The sequence below is a fragment of the Gracilinanus agilis genome, chromosome 3 (assembly GCF_016433145.1).
Source record: "Gracilinanus agilis isolate LMUSP501 chromosome 3, AgileGrace, whole genome shotgun sequence".
NCBI classification, from domain to species: Eukaryota; Metazoa; Chordata; class Mammalia; order Didelphimorphia; family Didelphidae; genus Gracilinanus; species Gracilinanus agilis.
The window spans coordinates 630,359,293-630,381,592 of record NC_058132.1 but is presented as its reverse complement, the minus strand read 5'-3'; the positions used below and the strand labels follow the sequence as shown (position 1 = coordinate 630,381,592).

Genomic DNA, 22,300 nt, shown 5'->3' with positions numbered 1-22,300 from the left:
GGGAAAGAGGGAGAGAGGGAGGGAGGGAATGAGGAGAAAAAATATTTAAGGGAAAAGAGAAAAAAAGAGAAAAGGAGATAAGAAAAAAGAAAGAGGAGTTTTGCTTTGTCTTCTCAAGATGCTGCCTCCAAGAAAGGGCCATAAAAGACTATGAGGAAATGAGTATACTCTTGTGCTATAAGAAATGATGAGCAGAAAGAGCTTAGAAAAATCTGGACTTACATTAACTATAGCAGAGTAAAGTAAGCGGAACCAGGAGAACATTGTACACTGTATCAGCAATACTGTACAATGAACAACTGTGAATAGCTTATTGTCTGCAATACAATGATCTAAGACAGTCCCAAAGAATTCAGGATAAATATCTCTTTTCCAGAGAAAGAACTGAGGAGTCTGAATCCAAATAAAATAAACTTTTTTTTTTTACTTTCTTAATTTTTTTGAGCTTCCTTCCACCAAAAGATTAATTTGGAAAAAAAATATTTTACATGATTACACATGTGAAATCCATATCAGATTGCTTACCATCTCAGTGAGGGATGGAAGAGAGAATTTGAGACTCAAAAAAAATTTTTTTAATGTTGGAAACTGGTTTTTCATGTAATTGGGGAAAATATTTTTAAAAAAGAAAAACTATTTATTAAATTCTAAAAGGTTTTCAGTCTTCTTTGGTCAAGTACCCACATAGGTAATATTCCCGATCCTTAAGGTATTTCCAATAGTGGGACTTCTGAATCTAAGAATATGACCAGTTTTATGTCATTTTCTCACTGAAATGAAAACTCCTTGAGGATAGGAATCATTTTTCATTTTGACTCAGCACCTCACATAGTGCTTTGCATATAGTTGGCATTTAATAAAATAGTCTGATGTAAGGAATAGAAAAGACTACATTGCATTGAAAAACAAATTAGGTCGAACATTTTTTAATATTGAAATGTCATGTACCAGTTGTCTAATTTCTTCTTTTTTTCCATTTCCCCTTCAGGGTGGAGATAATTTGGACAAAAACTCTACAAAGGCAGAGAGTGCTTGGCTTTTCCGAATCTGGTATGGTTTTGACCACAAGTATCCTTTAATTATTGTAATCCCACAAAGATTATGACAAATGACAGCTGGACATGTTAATCGCTTAAGCATACAGCTATTTTTTATTTTTAAAAACACTCAAAAGCAAAATCAAACCAAAGCTATGGCATCTGAAGAAGGAAAATTAGTTTTAAGAAAGTATTGACCTAGTGAAGAAAATACCATGGCTGTTACTAAATGAGCCAGAGATTGAGACAAAATCACCCTTAGGATCTCTGCCTCAATCAAAGTTTAGCTGGTATATTTAAGGCACCTTAATCTTTTCTGATGCCAGAGAATGAAATAGGATAGACCTGAAGAATTGATCGATGGAGATTGGGTTGTTTTCACCTTTGTGAGGGAACTTGCTCTTGGATGTGTTTCTAAACAGCACCTACTTAATTTGGAAGCTCATAAATCAGTATTAGAGCCTTTTCTCAGGGAATCGTGTATGCATCCAAGATAAACCTTTGCCTTATCAAAGGGTCTAAGTTGTGTGCTCTTTGTGGTCTGAAAAAAAAGAAAGAAAGAAAAGCAGGATTGAGAATTTGTAGAATTTGTTAAATGTGTTAGACCACGACAATGGTCTTGTTTCAATATAGAATCTAATGATAATTACCAGCCTCTCAAAAGGTTTTTTCTTTTAAGTGTGATTTTTTTTATTCTGGCAACAAGCATAGCTATATTAACCCTAATGCATCTTTTCATATAATTTGAAGAACTATGACGTTAGGGCTGAAATGTTTCACCATTGTAAGTTTCAGAGAGCTTTCAATTTTCAAACATTGTTAAAAAATTATGGTAGAAATGAATGAAATGTGCTTTTATAAAAATGAATGCTATGGGTCACTGGATGAAAAGTCTGTCATCAGGTGTTTTTAAAGCACAACTAGTAATTAAGTGCATTGTAACTCAGTTGGAGGGGAAGAATAACTGAGAACAGAAAATGGGACATTCAAAAAATGGGTGATGAAGAATGGCAAATGTGAAAGGTACAAGAGGTAAGTGAAATAGAGGGAAAATTTAGGAGGTAGGAAAAGAAGACAAATGAGAAATTGGCATAATGAATAAAAATTTAGAAATCATGAAAAGAAAAGGCAGAGAGAAGCTAAAAAAAAAGGTTTGAAATAAGAGCATGAGAGAATGAAAACGAGAGTGAAAACGGGCATTCCAGGAATCACCAAGTGGTCTTATGATGGAAGATCAAAAGTAGGTAAGTGTTTTTTTTTTTACTTGATTACAATCTTGTTCTCAAGATTCTCTCCTGATCATATTTGATTTTTCTCCATTAAAGAACTTGCTTTGTATATATTTTTGTAACATATCTGTATATATTGTAAATATATATTCTGTAATATGTGTAGGTTGTACATCTGTGTGTATATAAAACACAACTGGAGAAGATAAGGGAGGACTTTGTAGAGAAAGAGGAGCATGTGCTGAGAATTGAAGGAAAAAGTTCATAGGTGGCAGAAATGAGGAAGGAGAGGTTTTGGTAATAACAAAAAATTTGTATAAATAAGCAGAGGTGGGAGATGAAACATGAGGTTTGGAGAAAATACCAGTTTGACTGAAACAGAGTTCTTGAGGAGAACTCAAGTGAAATAATGCTGGAAAGATGGCTTGAAGAGGGTCTTAAAATCAGGATGAGGAGTTTGTATTTTTTTATAGAGACAATGGGGAGCACTGATGGTTTTTGAGTGGGGAAATGTTAATCTGGCCTTTTACCTTAGAATGATTATTTTAGCAGATGTGTAGAAAATTATTTTGGGGAACTAAAGGGAAACTAAAAGCAAAGAGATCAATTTGAAGGTTATAATGATGGTTTAGAAAATGGAGAGACAGGGAAGAGTTGGTAACTTTGTGAATAGAGAACAGGCAGATGTGAGAAGTGGAGGGGAAGGAGAATTAATAAGAATTTATATCTGATTGGGTATTTGGGGTTAAAGCAATGGAGAAGGAAGGGTCAAAGATGACCTAAAGGTCAGAGCTCTGATGACTGGAAGGCTAGGAGACCATTAGAATCAGCTAACTTTGATGTGGGCATAGAGTCAGAAAGATTCATCTTCCTGAGTTCAAATCTAGCTTCAGGCACTTACCAGCTATAGGACCCAGAGCAATTTCTGCCTCCATTTCTTCATCTATAAAATGATCTGGAGAAGGGAATGGCAGGCTACTCCGGCATCTTTGCCAAGAAAACCCCAAATGGGGTCACAAAGAGTCAGACACAACTTAAACACCTGAACAATAGTTTGCTATGGCCTTCAGCTCTTGGATGGAAGTTCATTCAGACCTGTTGTATGTCATGGATTCTCTGAAGATTGGTGATTTCATAGAATTGGAATTTTAGTTGAAAATTCATTCTTACTAGGGAATTGTGCCCTTGGCTTATGTGAAAGCATCTGAGGAGTGAATTTGCTCCAAATTAAAAGCATTTTATTGGAAGGCTATATAAACAGCCTGACATGTTGTAAAGAATATTGAACTTAATGTTAGGCAAGTCTTAAGTTCTAGTCATTCTTCTAACATATTTAATACAATATATATATGCATTTATATTCATAGTATGACCTTGGTAAAGTCATTTATGCTCCCTGACCCCCAGTTCCTTATTCTGTAAAATGGCTATAAAATATCTGATGAACCTACTCTTCAAGGTGAGGTGATATACATAAAGCAATTCCTAAACCCCAATTGCTCTCTATCCCCTATTACTATTCTTAAGTGGATAGCAAAGTGGAAATGAAATAATAGCCATAAACAAAAAATACTCGTGTCAATTTGGATACTGTTATGAGATATACTATGCCCTTGGGAAAGAAGCATGGTGTAGGGCTATAGATGCTAAACAATCAAACGATGATGGAGAGGGATATTCATCACTCCAGCCATCATGAATAGCTATGATAGTTTGAGAGCATCTTTTCTTAAAGCAGTGGTTCTCAAACTTTTTTTGGCCTACCACCCCCTTTCCAGAAAAAATATTACTTAGTGCCCCTGGAAATTAATTTTTTTTTTAAATTTTAATAGCAATTGATAGGAAAGATAAATGCACCTGTGGCCATCACCATCTCCCTTGATCGCTGCAGCACCCACCAGGGGGCGGTGGCGCCCACTTTGGGAATCAGTGCCTTAGAGGGATGGATAACCCAAGGGAGATTCATGCCCATATTTTTTTCAGAAAGAAAAGGCAACTGTTAGTAGTAGTTCAAACCTTCATGTCGGTATGAAATAAGGCATAGGCAAGCCTTTGAAGAAGTCAACAAGAAGGAGATTTACTTTGCTCTAACATAACAAAGATGCAACAAGAAAATGGTGGCCCTTCCTTTCCCTTCTCTCCATTTTGAAATATGTCTGGTCATCAGGGCAGGATACAGTGAAGTACATCATTACTCATGTGAGCTTCAGAAAGCCACCAAATTGGAAGGGCTCTCACTGCCAAAACTTTTTTGGGCCCTTTGGTGTTCTCAAGGTAGCTAGGTGGCTCAATGGATAAAGGCTGGGCCTAGAGTCAAGAAGACCCCACTTCTTGAGTTCAAATCTGGCCTCAGGCACTTACTAGCTATATGACTCTGGTCAAGCCTCAGTTTCTTCATCTATCAAATGAGCCAACAACCCTCATATTTTCATCAAGAAAATCTTAAATGGAGTTACAAAGAGTTGGATACAACTGAACCACAATGACCAGGAAGCTGTGTCCAGGAAAAAGGGAGTCGGTCAATCAGGTCCTGGGATACTTTGTCTCCTTTTAAAGAAAACTAACTCTTGTTACAGGAGAAAAGAAGGAAGAGGTGAATCTAATTTATGGGGAAACTCTAGTAGATATTAGTGCTATCACAGCAGCATGGAGAAAAATGAAACCATTTGCTACAGGCCAGACAGAGGTATAAATTTTGGATTCTGAGCAGTAATGCTAAATTCAGATAGCTTCATTGATTTTGTCTTACCTTTCCCAAAAGATTTAATTTCCACACAATTTTTGACAAACTCACAAAATTAAAACAGATTTACATCTTACACAGTAATATCTCTCCCTTCCAATCTGGGGGTAATTTTTCCTCCAGTCTGGTCATTTCCAGAAATTGCTGCACTGCCATTTTTGTGCAGATGTAGCTTCATTTAAATATGGTTTTTATATCATATGCTTAAAATGCATGTCTGGAGAATAACCATCCAACTAGTTTTCTCTTCTATAGCCTCTCTTTGTAGCCACAAAACAACCCACTACTATGCACTTGTAAAGATACCTCCATTCTTTGAAAGACAAATGGTCCACTTGGACATTCCTTTTGTTTTACTGCCATTATAAAGTACACTATAGTCTCTTCATTGATAGATTTGAGGATTTATTTATATTGTATTAAACTATAATTCTTATGTGCCATGAATTATACCAATCCAACAAGAATCTACTGGGAGCAAGGCACTATACTAGGCACATTTTTTCTAGATGTTTACATTTTAGTAAGCTCTAATAATTTTTAATGCAACTTTCATTTTTGTTTTTATGTCCTAACATCTTGCATAATGCCTGGCTCACATTAGGTTTTTTTTTAAACCCTTACCTTCCTTCTTAGAATCAATACTGTATAATGGTTCCAAGACAGAAAAGTGGTAAGGGCTAGGCAATGGGATTTGGCCAGGGCCACATAGCTTGGAAGTATCTGAGGCCAGAACCCAAGGCATCCCATCACTAGGACTGGCTCACAATCCACTGAGTCACCTAGCTGCCCCTTAACAGTAGGTTTTTAATAAATAAATACTTGTTGAATTGGAACAAATTTTAGTGAAGATAGATACAAAACATATAGGGATGTGTATTTGCGTGTGTGTGTGTGTGTGTATGTGTGTGTGTTATATATATATATATTTGTGTGTATGTGTATATGTGTGTGCATATATGTATACATATGTAACAATTTAAGGAGAAAAAGAGCAATACTAAGAAAATCAGAAAGGTTAACTGAGTTTTGAAAGACATTAAGAATTCTAAGGTACTACCTCATATCCATCCCTCAAAAATGAATTGCTCCAGTCAGACATTTAAAATTGGATTTTGCTATTGATAATTATGTTTAGATATGCAACCGTTTGTTCTTCTTTAAGAGATAATTGTTTCTCTTTAGTTTGACAAAATCATTATTAGATGAAATCTATCACAGTTATATCATGAACTTATATTGCTTCTTTCTCAAAGTACCTTTCTCATTTTTCCTCACAATTTTCTCAGAGAAAAAATAGGAATAGGACTACATACATTTCCCCATTTTTCAATTTGGAACAATGAGACAGAATGAAGTAATTTGCTCAGAATGATAGAGCATCTTTGCCACAACTAGAAAACAGGTCACAGTATTTACAAATAATGCTATACTTCCTGCTAGACCACAAAAGGTTTTCTCCCTTTCCATCATTTCAAATTATTTCTCTTTTTTAAATATTTTGTGTATATTAGTAATACAAGATAAGAATGACCTTTTCAAAATGAGAAAGTCTAGATTAATTCCCCAAACAACTCATTGATTCATTTAGAAGTCAACAAAGAGATATAGCATTTGTCTTTCAGCAGCCAATGTGTATGGGTAAAGAAAGTTTCAAATTAACAATGAACTGGCAAGTTAACAAATTGCCAAGATCAAATAAATGTCACCTCATTGATGGAAACGTACATTCATCTTTCCATTGTTCTCTTTGGAATAAGCTCCAGAGAATCACAAGAATTTTATTTGATGCTTCTGATATCTTCCCCTATTTCATGAGTTTAAAGTTGTAATGAATAATAGCATCAGCATCAGCATCATAATGGGATGGCAGGCATAGGCATAGACTTATGATTTCATTACTAAAGTGTACCCCAATGTGTCAACTTCCTCCTCCAATGCATATGGGTAATTCATCTATAGAAGATTTATTAAGTTGCCTGGGACACTGAAAGGTTAAGCAAATTCCTCACAGTCACAGAGATACTATGGATCAAAGGAAAAATTTGAATCTAAGTATTCCCAACTCAAAAGCTGGCCCTCTATCCACTATATGCATTGGCTTTCCAATCTTTAATATATTTCTTATTTATATTTTAGTTATATTTTTCAGAATCTAAAAGGGTCACATAAAGGTCTACAAACAATTATTGTTTTTGTTGTCTAGGTCCTTCTGTTTTTTAATTAGTTTTTCTATTATTCTATGTCAGTCAGTACTTATATATTTATTTATGTTGTTTTATAGTCTGTAGGATCTTAAAACATAATTTGGTTTTATTGTGTATTTCTTATCATGTCTTGTTTTACCAGGACCTTGTCTGGCATAATGATTGAAATCTTTACTTTTTTGGATTCACCTGAGGCATAATTGATCTTAGCCCTTCATCCTAATTCTGTGTGACTAATTATGTTTTAAGTAAATATGTTATTTTCTGATTTTCAAGTCATTTCTCTCTTTCCTTCATTTGGGAGGTGAATCAATGCCATTTACACTCACGATTATGCTTTTAGATTTATCTTTTTTGAAACATATCTTATAATAATATTTCCTTTTATGTCAACTATTCCATCCTTCAAGAAGGAAAAATAAGGTGATGAAACAAAGGAATTGGGAGAAATATTAATTATAAGAAAGACACACTGCCTCTCTCAATATCAATAGCTACATTTATATTGTACCTCAAGGTTTATAAAGCATTTTTGTATGTTATCTCATTTGATTTGTAAAGATATGAAATTCATAACAAACATTTGTATATGCCCACTATGCACATGACAGTGTGCCAGGTACTTGTGGCTTATCTTTTTAAATGGAGAGAGCATTCAAAAGCTTACATTATAATGGGGAAGAAGGAAAGATTCTACACAAAAAAACAAGTGAGAGTAAAATTAGTACAAAGGAGTCATCTAACAAAATGCTAAAAGAAGACTGAGTGATCTGTTGATCATTCTGATGGGATAATGTAAGGATAGGGTAAGGGTGATGGTGAAATGGAGAAATGGCATCACATAAAGGTTGTAATCACTATTAAAGAGTATTCCAAACTCTAAGAAATCCCATAAAAATGAATGTTTTTGAACCTTGTACCTAACTGTGCCACTTGTCCCTACTAGACCAATATAAATTATATAATTAACACTGAACCCATTCTGAAATGTTTTTCTTGGGGACTCAATATAAATGAATGCTACTTCTTATTATTTGGTCTAAATCACTGACCCTTAAAGTTGGAAAGAATATCAGCTAGTCCAACCCATACTTGATAAGAAGTCTCTTATATTATACTCAACAAGTAGCCTTACAATGAGAGGAAAGCCATTACCTCCTAAAGTAGCACGTGAAAAAGGAAGGAGAAGTGTGCTAAAATCATTAATTTTAGGGAACCATTCATGTCCAATTCTATTCCTTTAAACTTGAGTCAAATCTAAAGTCTAACAATTAGATTTGTATGCCCTTGGGCCTTGGATTCTCTGAGCCTCAGTTTCCATATCTATAAAACAGATGATAATATTCACATTTAGTCAAAGTGGTGTTGTAAGAAAAACACTTTCTAAGCCCCAAATGTATTATATCAGTGGGAATTATTATCATTAATATTTATAATATAGGATGGTCTGTACTTCTTTTGGCACCAAATGAATGATTTCTTCATAAGAACTTCCATTAGTGATTCATCAAAAGTCATTACCTATGATCATAAGATCATAAATTCAGAGCGAGCTGTAAGTGACCTTAGGGTCATTGAGACCACCCCTTCATCTTATAAATGGGAAAAATGATTCCCAGAAAGATTAATTTCAGTCTTTCCCTTTTTTCTTAATAGTTTCTTTAGGAGGTTGTCTTTATGTATTTAGTTTTTCTCCTATGCCAGTGAGTACAGGGAGAAGTGATTGGTGGTGGCCCATGACTCTTACACATGGAAATGTTTTATAGACACAAAAAGTTTGGAACCCTCCAAACAGACTAGTGTTTCCCATCATGGCTGTATTTGCAATCTACAGAATATTTTAGTCCATAAAATACTACTGATAGAGAAGAAATGTGGGATTAAATACAGGGTCAGGGGAAAAATGGAAAAATTGGGAAATAGTCTGAGAAGGAAAGAAAATGTTTACTAAATAAGATAGAGTATCTTAAACTTTGACATTTGTCAAAGGAGATTTAAAGAAGGGAAAAATGGGCAATTGTGGTACTTTCCATGTCTGAATGGCAGTCTCTTTGTCACTATGCCATAATCTTCTTTAAGAAAGTCAGTAAGTAAGAAATGTTGTGTCATTTTATAGAAATATTTTATTGGTGCTTTTTGTTAACAGTATTTTCACTTTCCAATAGCTCTCCTTTCCACCACCACCCCCAGCCTTCCCTTGCAACAAAGAATGATAGTTAAGGACTATAAACTAAAACACTGTCCATGCTTCATTCTCCACTTCCAGTCTGCCATGACAAATGGATACAAATTTGGGAGACCTGTTTCCCCACCATCCACAGATCTTGGAAATCAAATTGGTCATTGCATTGATCAGAATTATGGTGTCTTTCCATGCTGATTTCTTTTACACTATTATAGTCACTGTATAGAATGTGTCCTTGGTTCTCTTTACTTTATAGCAGTTCATATTAGTCTGCCCAAATCACTCTGAATTCTTCATGTTTGTAATTTCTGATAGTTCAATCTTAATCTATTCCATCCATGAGCAGGTAGGTGGCCTCCATAGTAGACAGAATTGAGACACATCTTCATGAGTTCAAATCTGGCCTCAGACACTAGCTATCTGACACTAACCAAATCACTTCACCCTGTTTGCCTCAGTTTCCTTATCTGTAAAATGAGCTAGAGAAGGAAATGGCAAACCACTCCAGTATCTTCTTAGCCAAAAAAACCTCAAATGGAGTCAGACAGCCTAAACTAAAATGACAGAACAACAATTCCATAATTTGTTCATCTGTTTCTCATCTAATGGGCATCTATTTCACTTTCATTTCTCTGTTACCACAAAAAGCATTGCTAAAACATTGTTTTACATATGCATTTCCTTCTGTTTGACTTTATTGAGATAGGAACATGAGTGATATTGATGAATCAAAATAATGTTACTAGTATAGTTATAAATTGTTTTCTAGAATGGTTTAATCAATTCACAACTCCACCTGTGTTAAGGTATTTCTCTTCCCCAAGACTCTCAAATGAGATAATATTTGTAAAGTGCTTAGCACAGTGCCTGGCACACAGTATGTGTATAATAAATGCTTGTTCTATTCCTCCTCTTCTCTTCTCAAACAATTACCATTTCCTCTAAAAAAAACTTTTACTTTCCATCTTAGAACCAATATTATGTATTGGTTCCAAGACAGAAGATTAGTAAAGGCTAGACAGTGGGTAAGGGGATAGAAATTAAGTGACTCACCCAGGGTGACACAGCTAGAAAGTATTTGAGGCCAAGTTTGAATAAGTCTCATCTCTTGACCTAGCTCTCAATCCACTGAGCCATCCAGTTGCACCGCCCCAATTACTATTTTATTTAAGTATCTTTCCAGAAAAGTTTAAAGATAATTTTCTTTTTAAAATAGGTGCTAACCAGCCTTGAGCAGAGAAATAGAAAAGATAAGAGAAATGAAGACTAGCCCTCAGAACTGGGGCATCTAGTAAACCCAAGTGACTCCTGTCAGCATAGCCATTCTGGATTTAATTAATGCAGAGGTACCATTCTCTAAAGAACATAAAGCATTGTATGCAAATGAGGATGATAAAACTTATTACTCAATTAATAGGTTCTGCCCTCATGAATTTATTCAATTCCATTTACCTTGGAATTTTAGCATTAAGTATGTTTATCTTCCCCTTAATGTTCAGAGAGGCTGCTGTTCAATGGATGGAGAGCCAGTCCTAGAGATGGGACTTCCCAGCAATGGGACCTTGGGCAAGTCATTTAACCTCCATCACCTAGACCTTACCACTCTTGTGCCTTAGAACCAAAACAAATATCGATTCTGTTAAAATTAAAATTAATATCTAATATCTCCAGTATTATATTTAATAAGCTTTATTAATAATAACTGAAATTGAAAAGCCAGCTTTCCCAGCCACTCATGCGGGGGGAAAAAAAAGAGAGAGGATGAGGCTTACAGCAAATTTTTAAACATGTGAAGACACAAATGTGGGGGCATAGGGAAAGGAATGCTGGGAGATGAAAAAGAATTCTGGGAGATGGAGTCCAAAGGTTCAAGATTTCTAATGAATACAATTCTAAGATGAAAGGTAAGGGTTTCCAAAAAAAATTAATAGAGCCCTCAACTATTAAAGACCATATTTATAGGAGGCAGCTATAGTTATAGGAGGCAGTTAGGTTTAGAGACAGGAGGTCCTGGGTTCCAATCTGGTCTCAGATACTTTCTAATTGGGTGACCCCAGGCAAGTCACTGAAACCCCATTACCTAGCCCTGACCACTCTTCTGCCTTGAAACCATTACCCAGTATGGATCCTAAGACAGAAAGTAAGCATTTAAAAGCCTATTTTTAAGGTTTTATGGATCAGTAATGATCAATCTGGACAATTGTGGGCAACAGTTCCATCTGTATTAGTGGTCTACTTCCAGTACAATTTATTTTCTGTGGGTTCTCCAAGGTCTTTTAAGACCTATATTTAAAGGATGAGGATTTGTCATCCAGCAACACTTCGAAAATGGTGAGCTTCTGATGTATATAATTCTAACCAGTATCACTTCAAGACTTGAGAACTCAAATGAACTGCACCTTGTCTCTTGGCAAGGGTTTCCTCAAGACAAAATGATGACTAATTTATGGCTGAGGGAAAGGGTTTATTGGGGAAACAACATGCATATATATCATCATATTTTGTTGTTCTGTCATTTCAATCATATTTGATTCTTTGTGACCCCATTTGGGGTTTTCTTGGCAAAGATGCTAGAGGAGTTTGCCATTTCTTTCTCCAACTTATTTTACAAATGAGGAAACTGAGGCCAACAGGGTGATGTGATTTGGCCAAGGTCACACAACTAATAAGCGTCTGAGGCTTGATTTGAAGTCAGGAAGATAAGTCTTCCTGACTCTAGGTCTGGTGCTCTATCAGTTAGACCACCTAGCTGCTTCTGAATAAATATAGAGAGAATAAAACCAAAATAATCATAGTGTTTAAAGATGAGGCATACAATATGAGGGAGGGCACAAGTAGTTTGGGGCAAGAGAAGGATCAGGAAGGGTTTCATGTAGAAGGGGATGCTCAAGTAGCATCTTAAAGGAAGAGAAGGATCCTGTGAGGAAATGAAGAATAAGTGCATTTCACACATGAGGCAAAGCTATGATTCAAACCCAAGTCTTCTAATTCCAAATCCTGTACACATGGCATTACAGCACATTCTTTCCTTTGAATGCCAGTCTAAAGCGTATGGACTTAATTGTGTAGGCAACAGAAAGATACAAAGCTTTTATAGCAATGAAGTAATGGGATGAGATCTCTCCTTAGAAAATTAAATTTGAAATAGATACACCTTAATACACTTTTTTATAGGAAGAAAAATAGATCGCCACATGCTCTGCCTATGACTACTCTAGCCTTTATGATCCTCTTCCCCTCTCAGAACTGGCATACTGAAAGTCTTCTCCAAGTCCTATTGATTGATTGATTGATTATATTGCAATATTGTGTTGTTGGGAGAAAAGTCTTCTTTTGACGGGGAAAATGAAGACAATTACCACTTTTTAAATTATTTCTGAGACATACTAGATCTCAAACCAAGGCATGTGAAATAACTGCCACTGACAAGATGATAATTGGCTATAAGTTTCTTCATTTAGTTTAGCTTTCTATCACTGCATAGTTGTATTTTTTCTGTGAGTTAAGTTCCTATTAAATGAGACAGATATAATAACAGAAGTTAACCTTACTTTAAGAAATTCTGACATGAAACTCTGGATTTCATAGGATTCATGGGGATCAAAGTATCTAGTATTTCTCTGGAGTATTAGAACCTAAAAGGGTCTGGGAGATCAACTACTCCAAACTGTTCATTTTACTATAAGGAAACCAAGACCTATTATAGAGGCAGATTGATTTGCCCAAAATCCACTAGGTAATAAAAAAACATAGTTGGAGCTTGAACTGAGGTCTTAAGATTCTAAATATAGTCTTTTTTCCAGTAAGCATATACACCATAGGGTGATTTATCAAATAATTCAAAACAGAACTGTTTTAACCATTAACCCCTGCCCTGTGTATATAAAATATGATTCAATTTGCCTAAAAAATTGTACAGTTTTTTAATGGTTGTGTTGTGTCTAACTATTCGTTTTAATAAGCCCATTGGTTATAACCAATAAGAGAATGATATTTAAAGGTAAACCCTTAGGATCATCTTCAAGTATCATTGTCTTATTAGCTTCATCAAATAGCATAGGATGTCATAGACTTAGAGATTTAAGAGAACTTAGAGGTCATCTAGTCCAATCCCTTCACTTGGAAGATGGGAGAACTAAGTCCTAGTGAAGTTAAGGAACTTTCCCACAGTCAAAAAGGTTACATCTGGCAAAGGCAATATTTGAATGACAGTCCTCTGCTTCCTCTAAAGGCCAACACTTGAACCCACATCTCCTAAATCCAAGTCTTGCCATCTTTCTTCTCTACCACATGTCTTTCTGTCTGATAGTAGAGATGTTTTGTTCTATCATCACATAGCCCAATGACCCAGAATATTGTGTATTAAAAAATAATAATATAATAATATATAATGACATAATATATTATATTATATGTTTATAAAATCATATAAATATATAATACATTTTGCTTAATATAATATGATATATGATATAGCATAGCATGATATAACATAACAATATAATGTAACATAACATAATGTAATGTAATGTAATGTATTATAACAACATAACATAACATAACATAATATAACATAACAACATAACATAATGTAACCTAACCTAATATTGTATGTGGGTGAGTAATGATGGGGTAAATGGGTGGGTATCTGGACTCCCTCTCATTCAAAGCTGCTCCTCCCCCAAGAAGTTTGCCCTCTCTGGCCAATTTGGAGAATGGCTGTTCAGTGTCTTTGTTGGTATTAGTGGTCTCCCTAATTAATCTCTCATACAAGTAGAGGAAAGCCAAATTCTCTCAGGATTCACCCCACAAAACCAGAACCTCCCAACCAAAGAATCAACCCCCCAGCTCCTCCTCCAGTCAGGAGAGAATATGAAGTGAAGTGACAGTTGAAAAACTCCTCTTGCTGTTGGCCCCTCCCAAACAGAAGTCTCTCAGAGTTCCATGGGATTGGCTTCCAGTCCCTTCCAAGATGAATGCTTAGTGATCCTTGATTTACCCCAATTCCACACTTACAATATAGCATAACATAACACAACATAACAACATAACATAACATAATATAATATAAGATATGATATAATTAATATATTATATGGAGCCTTATTCTTGCTTATATCATGATGTGTTGGGTTAGTTTCTATATCAAGCCATACAGATATAAAATCCAGTGTGCAACTTCAAGAATTGTCATTCTTGTTGGTAGTGTCCCAAGCAGTTACGATGATGCTTGTTTCTATCTGTCCAATAACATGTTCTGTGGTTCCATTGATGGCCTTTTGTCATCTACATCATGGTTCATCTCTGCCTATCAAGATGACTTTTATTGTAAGCTTATACTAATCTTTAATGACTGTCACTCTGCCCTCTATCATGGCAGCATGCTCCTCTGTCTCCTTAGACAAAACCCTTTCCCTCACCCATAAATTAGTCATCATTTTGTCTTGAGGAAACCCACGCCAAGAGACAAGGTGCAGTTCATTTGAGTTCTCAAGTCTTAAAGTGATACTAGATCAATTGCTTTTCTGCTGAGTTATATTGCAGTTTTGCTGGTGACTGATATAGGCTGCAATCTCACTTGAAAGAGAAGTGCTGCAATTCTTCAGTTTTACAAGGATATATTATATTTAATTATACATTTTATGTTACTATTTCTCTTCTGCCCTCTTTGTTGGAAAGAGGTATTCTACAGCCTTTCGGTTGTACCTTTCTGGTGATAAAGATGAAGTATGTTCATTAATGCCATGCTGTTGGGGGACACTGCCGAGGCCTGCATTTTAAAATGTTATAAAACAAAACAAGGGATAGCTAGAGAACACAGTGGATAAAGCACCAGTCTGGAAACCCTGAGTTCAAATCTAACTCTAGAGACTTCTTAGCTGTGTGACCCTGGGCAAGTCACTTAACCCCATTTGCCTAGCTCTACAACTTTTCATAGAGTTGTTATTAAGATAGAAAGTATTTTTTTAATTAAATGAGTGTTATATCTAGAACCAAGGAGATTCTGTATAGCCATCATTTTATTGTTGATGGTTCCTATTAAGGACGATTGTTAATATTTTCTACACGTCAACTGAATGTGTACTTTATCTTCTTTTTAATTGCTGGTACATTGCAAATCTTTGTAGTTTTCTTTTTGTTGTTCATTTCCAACTCTTCATGACCCCATCTGGGATTTTCTTGGCAGGGATTTTAGAGTGGTTTGCTATTTCCTTCTTTAACTCATTTTGTAAATGTGGAAACTGAGGCAAATAGAGTTAATTGACTTGTCTAGGTTACACAGCCAATAAGTACCTGAGTCAGAATTTGAACTTAGTTTCTTTCTGGATCCAGGCCTGGCCCTTTAGCCACTGAACCACCTGGTTGTCCCTGTTGCAGGTGTTTACTCACTCTCAATCTAAGCCTAGATCCTTAGAGATGACCAACATTCAGTCTTCATTTTGCCTTGCTATCCCCAGCTTCTCTGTATTGAATTGAGTTATATTAGATATCCAGGATAACTAGGTGACATAGAAAATACAGGACTGAGCCTAAAGTCAGGAAGACTCATTTTCCCAAGTTCAAATCCAGCCTCAAACACTAGCTGTGCAACCCTGGGCAAGTCACATAACTCTGCCTCAATTTTCTCATCTGTAAAATTAGCCAGAGAAACAAATGGCAAACCACTCTGTGCCATTCATGCTTACATATCTTTACCAAGAAAACCCCAAATGAGGTCACAAAAAGTCAGACACAACTGAAAATTGACTGGACAAATATTAGACATATATTAGATGTATATAAAAACATAGATGATGATTATTTTGCCATTTATTTCTAGATCGTGCTAGGTGATTAAAGGCTTTGAAGCATAAGCTAAGGAACTTCTATGATTTTATCATATTCAATTAACATTATATTCAATCATTATCATATTCAATAAAATGTAAGCTTCTTCAAGGTAGGGTCTGTTTTTGTTTTTGTCCTTTTAGTCTTAGAACCTAGTGCAATCTGATACAGAGCAGGGTGTCCAATGCCTGCTTGTTGCGTGAATGAATCATTAAATCAATGAATCATTGGCTCAGATACTTAAGGACAAGACAGGGTGTGAGCTAGCCTTAAGTTCAAGATCTACTGATAGCTTGATATGGTCTTCTATTGCCTGTAGGTTGTCCTCATGAATAAAAATGAAAACAGGAATCCTTTTTACCTACTTTAAGAGATGATTTGAAGGGGAAATGAATGGCTACAGGACAAATCCACCTAAGAATGGCAAAGATTTTCATTAAGAGACTGCTCTGAAGGTCTCCGTTTAGTATGAGTGATCAAGGGATATAATTGTTAGAGTAAATCAAATTTCATCAGAAGGCAGAGGCATTCTTGTAGGTTCCAATTCTCCTAGGGCCAGATATATTATCAGTTCTTACTTTGTTACTTTAAGAAAACTATAGTTTTAATAGTCTGAGTATTTTTTCAAGATGGCAGCTCAACCATGCCTTCCCATCTTTCCCTTTCTTCTTCCAAGCACTTGTTACAAATCATTTCCTTACTAAAATTCCTTCAAGACCTTTTTTATCCATTTTTTAAAATGCTGTCACCCTTATACTTTTTTGGAGCACTTCATTCTCCTTGGAGAAAATGGAGAATGGAAAATATCCTTCAAATCCCTTTCTCTCCTTCATTGGGGAAACTAACTACACTTAATGCAGAGTTTATAGCCACTTGGACATAAATGACAGACAAGCATTGTTCAGTCTACCTGAGTCAGTGTCAAGTTCTCTCTTCTCTCCATTTTTGCTGCAAATGAGTTGTGAGTGTTTCTCTTAATCTTATCAAAAAACTTCTCTAGTATATCCACTCAATGCCTCTGTTTCTCTTAGTATTTCAAGGTTGCCAGTACAACACTCAGGCTATCTATTTATTGGCTCTCATTTGTGCTATGTGACCAACTGACTCCCATTTCTGCCCAGGTGACCCTCAAAGACTCATCTAAATCACTGTTGATAACTGAACAACTTGTTCAAATCTACAGTAGTGTCAATCCATTATTCTTCTAATAACCTGTGATTTGAAGCCTTCCAAGATAGTGATGTTCCATGATTTGTTAGTATATAGCATCTCTGGAAGATATTGGTGTCAGGATCCCAAGCTTCTGCAGCAGCCAACTATACAGGATGATTGAAAGCCTTGCACACTTTCCCAATGTGGTTTCCATTGTATTTCTTACAGAGAAGGAAGCAAAACTAGCAAAAGGTGTCAAGATTATAATTCATTTGGAAAGAAGAAGAGCCTTAGGAAAAGCCCTCCCTTCTTTCTTTCATTAGCAAAGTAGAGACTGACTCATGTTGTTGTTTAGTCGTTTTCAGTCTGATTCTTTGTGACCCACTTTGAGATTTTCTTGGCAAAGATACTGACTTAGTCTGCCATTTCCTTCTTAAGCTCATTTTACAAAGGAAGAAACTAAGGTGGAGTTAAGTGACTTTCCCAAGGTCACACAAATAAATAAATGTCTAGGATCCAACATATTGATTCTTGTGGTTCTGCATCTTTCAAGGCCAACTGGCAATGTGACATTATATATGTTGGAGAAACAGAAAGGGGGAGCTACTACCCATCTTCACCGTGACATATGGTCATTTTCTTAAAATGTCCTGGGGGAAATCTATAACTCTCCAATTCCAAATTTCAGCCACTGCTTTCTTGGAAGCAGTCTATAGGGCAACTAACTACAGCCTAATTGTTAGGAGTGCTGCCTCTAGTCTGTGGCATCAGCAAATCCTCTTAGCAGATAGTAACCATGGTTTAGTAATGGCATAGGGCATTAGAGCTGAAAAGGACCATAGCAGCTACTTAGTCCAACCGTCTCTTTTTACAGATTAGGAAACTGGGTCCCAGAAGGACTAACCCAAATAAAAAAGTAGAGACAAGCTTTGGGTCTTGGTTATCCAATGACTATTCCAGCATTTTTTCCACTCGACATACTGACTCCTCTAGGATACCAGGGAGGCCTGCCAAGATTTCTTTTATTCCCTTCCTACCCTACTCTAACCACCAAACTCAGATTGCAGAACTTTTCATATCACCCAGCTTCCACCATGTGGAAGGGAGGGAGGGGGAGAGAGAGAGAGAGAAAGAGAGAGAGAGAGAGAGAGAGAGAGAGAGAGAGAGAGAGAGAGAGAGAGAGAGAGAGAGAGAGAGAGAGAGAGACACTAAATTCACAAATCTACAAATTGTACCTTCCTCTCTTTACTCACAACTTCATACTCATATCTGGTAGTCTCCTTGACCCATTAAAGCAACTTTCAAACCACAAATTCAGGTGAAGTCTTTGATATTTCCTGTTAGGGTAGTCTAAGAAGTGTTTTGGAAGATTTTATAGGAGAGGTAACCATTCCGGAGATAGCCGTATCTGCCAGTCTAGTCATTTAATCAAGCAGGTAACTCCCAGTGAAGAAAACTCCATCAAACCATGCAGATCATCAACTGTTCTACAATTTATACCAATCAGTGTAGCAGCCCATATTTATTAGGTGCTTACTATATGTCAGGCACTGGGGATACAAAGACAAAGATTGAAACAATTCCTCTTCTCACAGAACTCACGTTCTATCAACAAAGCTTTTTTTCTTTTTTAGCCTCTAGGTGATGCAGATATATAAAGCATAGACCATGAATCAGGAAGATCAGAGTTCTAATCTAACCTCAGATAATCCAGAATATCACTCCTCAAGATAAAGAGTGATACTCTGCTACTTGGGCATTAATGCTGCAATGGCTGCAAAACCTAGACTGGATTCCAACTCCCAGCCCCAACTCTCCCAACCAGATTTGGACTCCACCTAGATCAGAAAATAACAAACAAATATGCCAAGAATCTCAGCCTGTTTCTCTAATAATCCTATTGCCTCAGAGGGAAGAAGATATTAAGATCGTCCTCCTTAACACATGGGCTCTCACTAGACACAATGAGTTATAGTCACTAAACTTCCCTACACATGAATAAAGTAAAAAGTTTATACAGAATATATTTATATCATAGAGAACATATATTCTTACAATAAATAAGGGAGAGAAGGCACAAGCAATTGGGAAAATCAAGAAAGATTTTATGTAGATAATAGTGTTTGGCCTTCATGTTGAAGAAATAGAAGGTTTGTATGAAGCAAAGGTGAGGAAAAACTTAGTTCCAGACATGCAGGATGGTGAATGGAAAGACAGAGAAACAGGGGATGGTGTGCCTTATAAGTACAGAAAGGGGGGTGTAAGGATGGGATTTGTGCAAGGGGGATGGGACAAAAGGAGCCAGAGAAGGAGCAGCTGGCAGTTGGTGACAAGAACTGGAATATAGGATGTAACCAGGTTGTGAAGGAAGCCAAGGAATAGAGTTGATATTTCTTCCTATTGTCAATAGGGAGCCAGTGGATTTTATTGAGTAGGGGAGCAACATGGTCAGATTTGTACTTAAGGAAAAATCAATTTGGCAGGACGTTTCAGAGTAGAGAGAGAATTGAAGCAGGGAGATCACTAAAGAGAATTATAATAGTCCCATCAAGAAGTAATGAGGACCTAAATTAAGTCCATGACTGTGGGAATAGAGAAAAGGAGTCAGATGTTATAGGGCTAGAAATGGCAATATTGGCAATTGGCTAAATATCTGGGGTAAAAAGGAATGGAGTTGAGGACAGTGCTGAGATGACAAACATTACAAAAATGGTGGTATCTTTGACAGGAATAGGAAGTTAAACATAGTGATGGGTTTGGAGGAAAAGATAGTGAGTTCTATTTTCAACATGTTGAATTGGAAATCTCGGGAACATCCACTTTACAATATTTAGTAGATAGTTGTAGATGCAGAATTGACTCTCTGGAGAGGAAGTGGGGTCAGATATAGAAAGGTGTGAGTCATTAACATGGAAATGATAAGTAAACCTAGGAGAACCAGTAAAGTCACCAGGAGAAAGCATGTAGAGAACATATCGGATAGAGCTTTAAACACATATTTAAGGGACTTGATCTAAATGATGGGCCAACAAAGGACCTAGAAGAGACCTGGTGATTAAGTAGTAGAGGGATAGGGAGAATGAGAAGTGGTGGTAGCTTGCTAGGCTGTGGTAAGTAACACATGAATTTTATTTTATGCCCAAGGTAGGGTTGAGGTTCAAGTGCAATCTTGGTCACTCACCAGCTAGAGACTTGCCTGGGATAGTGAGTGGTTAGATGACTTTGTCTGGAGTCAAAAACTCTGTATGGGTCAGAGGCAAGATTTGAACCCAAGTCTTCCTAACTGAGGTCAATTTTTAGACACTATTCCATGCTGCCTTTCACATAGGGCAGTGTTGATAAAGTACTGGCATATGTGCCACCCCCGGCACGGGAGGCTGCTCCATTCCCCCTCTTCCCAGAGCCCAAAGACATTTTTTGCATGCCATGCCCCTCTGTCCAGTGGCCCAAAGCAAGCACTTCCTCCCTCTGCTCTCTCCAATAATGTGGGGGGCTCACAGACAGCTTGAATTTGCCCTCTGGGCATTCAAAATCTCCAGTGCTGACCTAGGGTATAAAATAACAGGAGGAAGGGATCTCATCTATCCAACTCCTCTTTTTATAGATGGTCTAAAGGTCTAATAGGTTAAATAATTAACCCAAAGTCACATTGTTAAATTAGGGGCTGAGCCATGTCTCAAATTCAGGTCTCAACTCAGGTTCGAGGCTCTTGAGCCTGTGTCAGAACCCCTCAGCCATTCCTCTCATCCATGCAAAGACTAGTGTTTAATTTTATCAAAAAATCTTTCTCTGTCATTTGGATCCAGCTTCAGCCTAATGTCCTCTAGCACTCTCTGAACTTACTTTGAGAGGAGCATTATGGAAATGGATCATTGTGAAAGCACTTTGGAAGCATCAAGTGCTTCATAAAACTGAGATGACATTAAATTCAGTGACAAGTTTATGGATCTGAAGCCCTGTAGATTCAATGGGAAGATATAAAAACAAAAGATTTTACTGCATTGTTATTATTTTGTTTTTAATTCTGGCTGATTTCATGATTATAGCAAGGCTGTAGTATGGAAAGGAGTTTCTCATAAATCTATCCACAAAAGCAGAAAAAGGCTCTTCTCTGCCCCTATCTCCAATTCTTTTTTAATATTTTTTCCTGCTGTGAAATTCCTGCTGGTCGCTCTTCAATTAGCCCCAAAAGAGCCTAGTCCTTGACCTTCTTCCAGTCCTATTTTGTTCAGATCAAGCTCTTCTTTCCATCATATCAGCTACAAGAATGTATCCTTTTGGGTAGTAATATTAGGAGATACAAATTAAACGCATAGTGAATGTCTTTCTAACTTTCTTGCTCCTTTTTTCTGGAATATCTTTAAAGCTGTAGGCTCAACATCATAATAAAGTTGATTAAAAGGAATATCAACATTATTTGGCTAATCTATAGATCTCATCCAGATGTCTTCAACCTTTCTCAATTAATTGTTTTAAATGACTGGTTCAAGACCACTTTCAAAGGTGGGGAAGTAACAAACTTTTATTAAATGCTTACATTACAGTTCAGAACTGTAATTAGCATTTTGCAAAAATTATCTCATTTAATCTTCACAACTTTCAAGGTTAGTACCCATTTTACAGTTGAGGAAAATGTGGCAAAGAGTTTAAGTGACTCGCCTAAGGTCACATAGCTGAGAAATGTCTGAGTCTAGATTTGAATTCAGGTCTTCTTGACTTCACAATTAGCACTCTATCCACTATGACATTTAGCTGCCTCAAAGATCCAGTGAAAGTGACTGAGTGAAATACATTTTTGGAATGCTTCCATACCATTCATTCTTCCATAGCAACTTTCTCCTTTTTAAAATTATTTAGCTTTTATAATTAAAGTTCTTTTAGAGTGAGTAGATCTTTGATGGGCACACACTAAGCTTTGA

At 36.4% G+C, this 22,300-nt stretch overlaps 1 protein-coding gene across 1 annotated transcript in view; it reads left to right on the top strand.

Annotated features, from left to right (window-relative positions):
* The window catches only part of SLC9A9 (solute carrier family 9 member A9), a 729,976-nt gene that overhangs the window by 569,264 nt on the left and 138,412 nt on the right, over positions 1 to 22,300 (top strand). Inside the window, exon 16 of the mRNA XM_044669458.1 lies at positions 989 to 1,068. Coding sequence (XP_044525393.1) covers positions 989 to 1,068 — 80 coding nt within the window. The remainder of the gene's footprint in view (positions 1 to 988; positions 1,069 to 22,300) is intronic.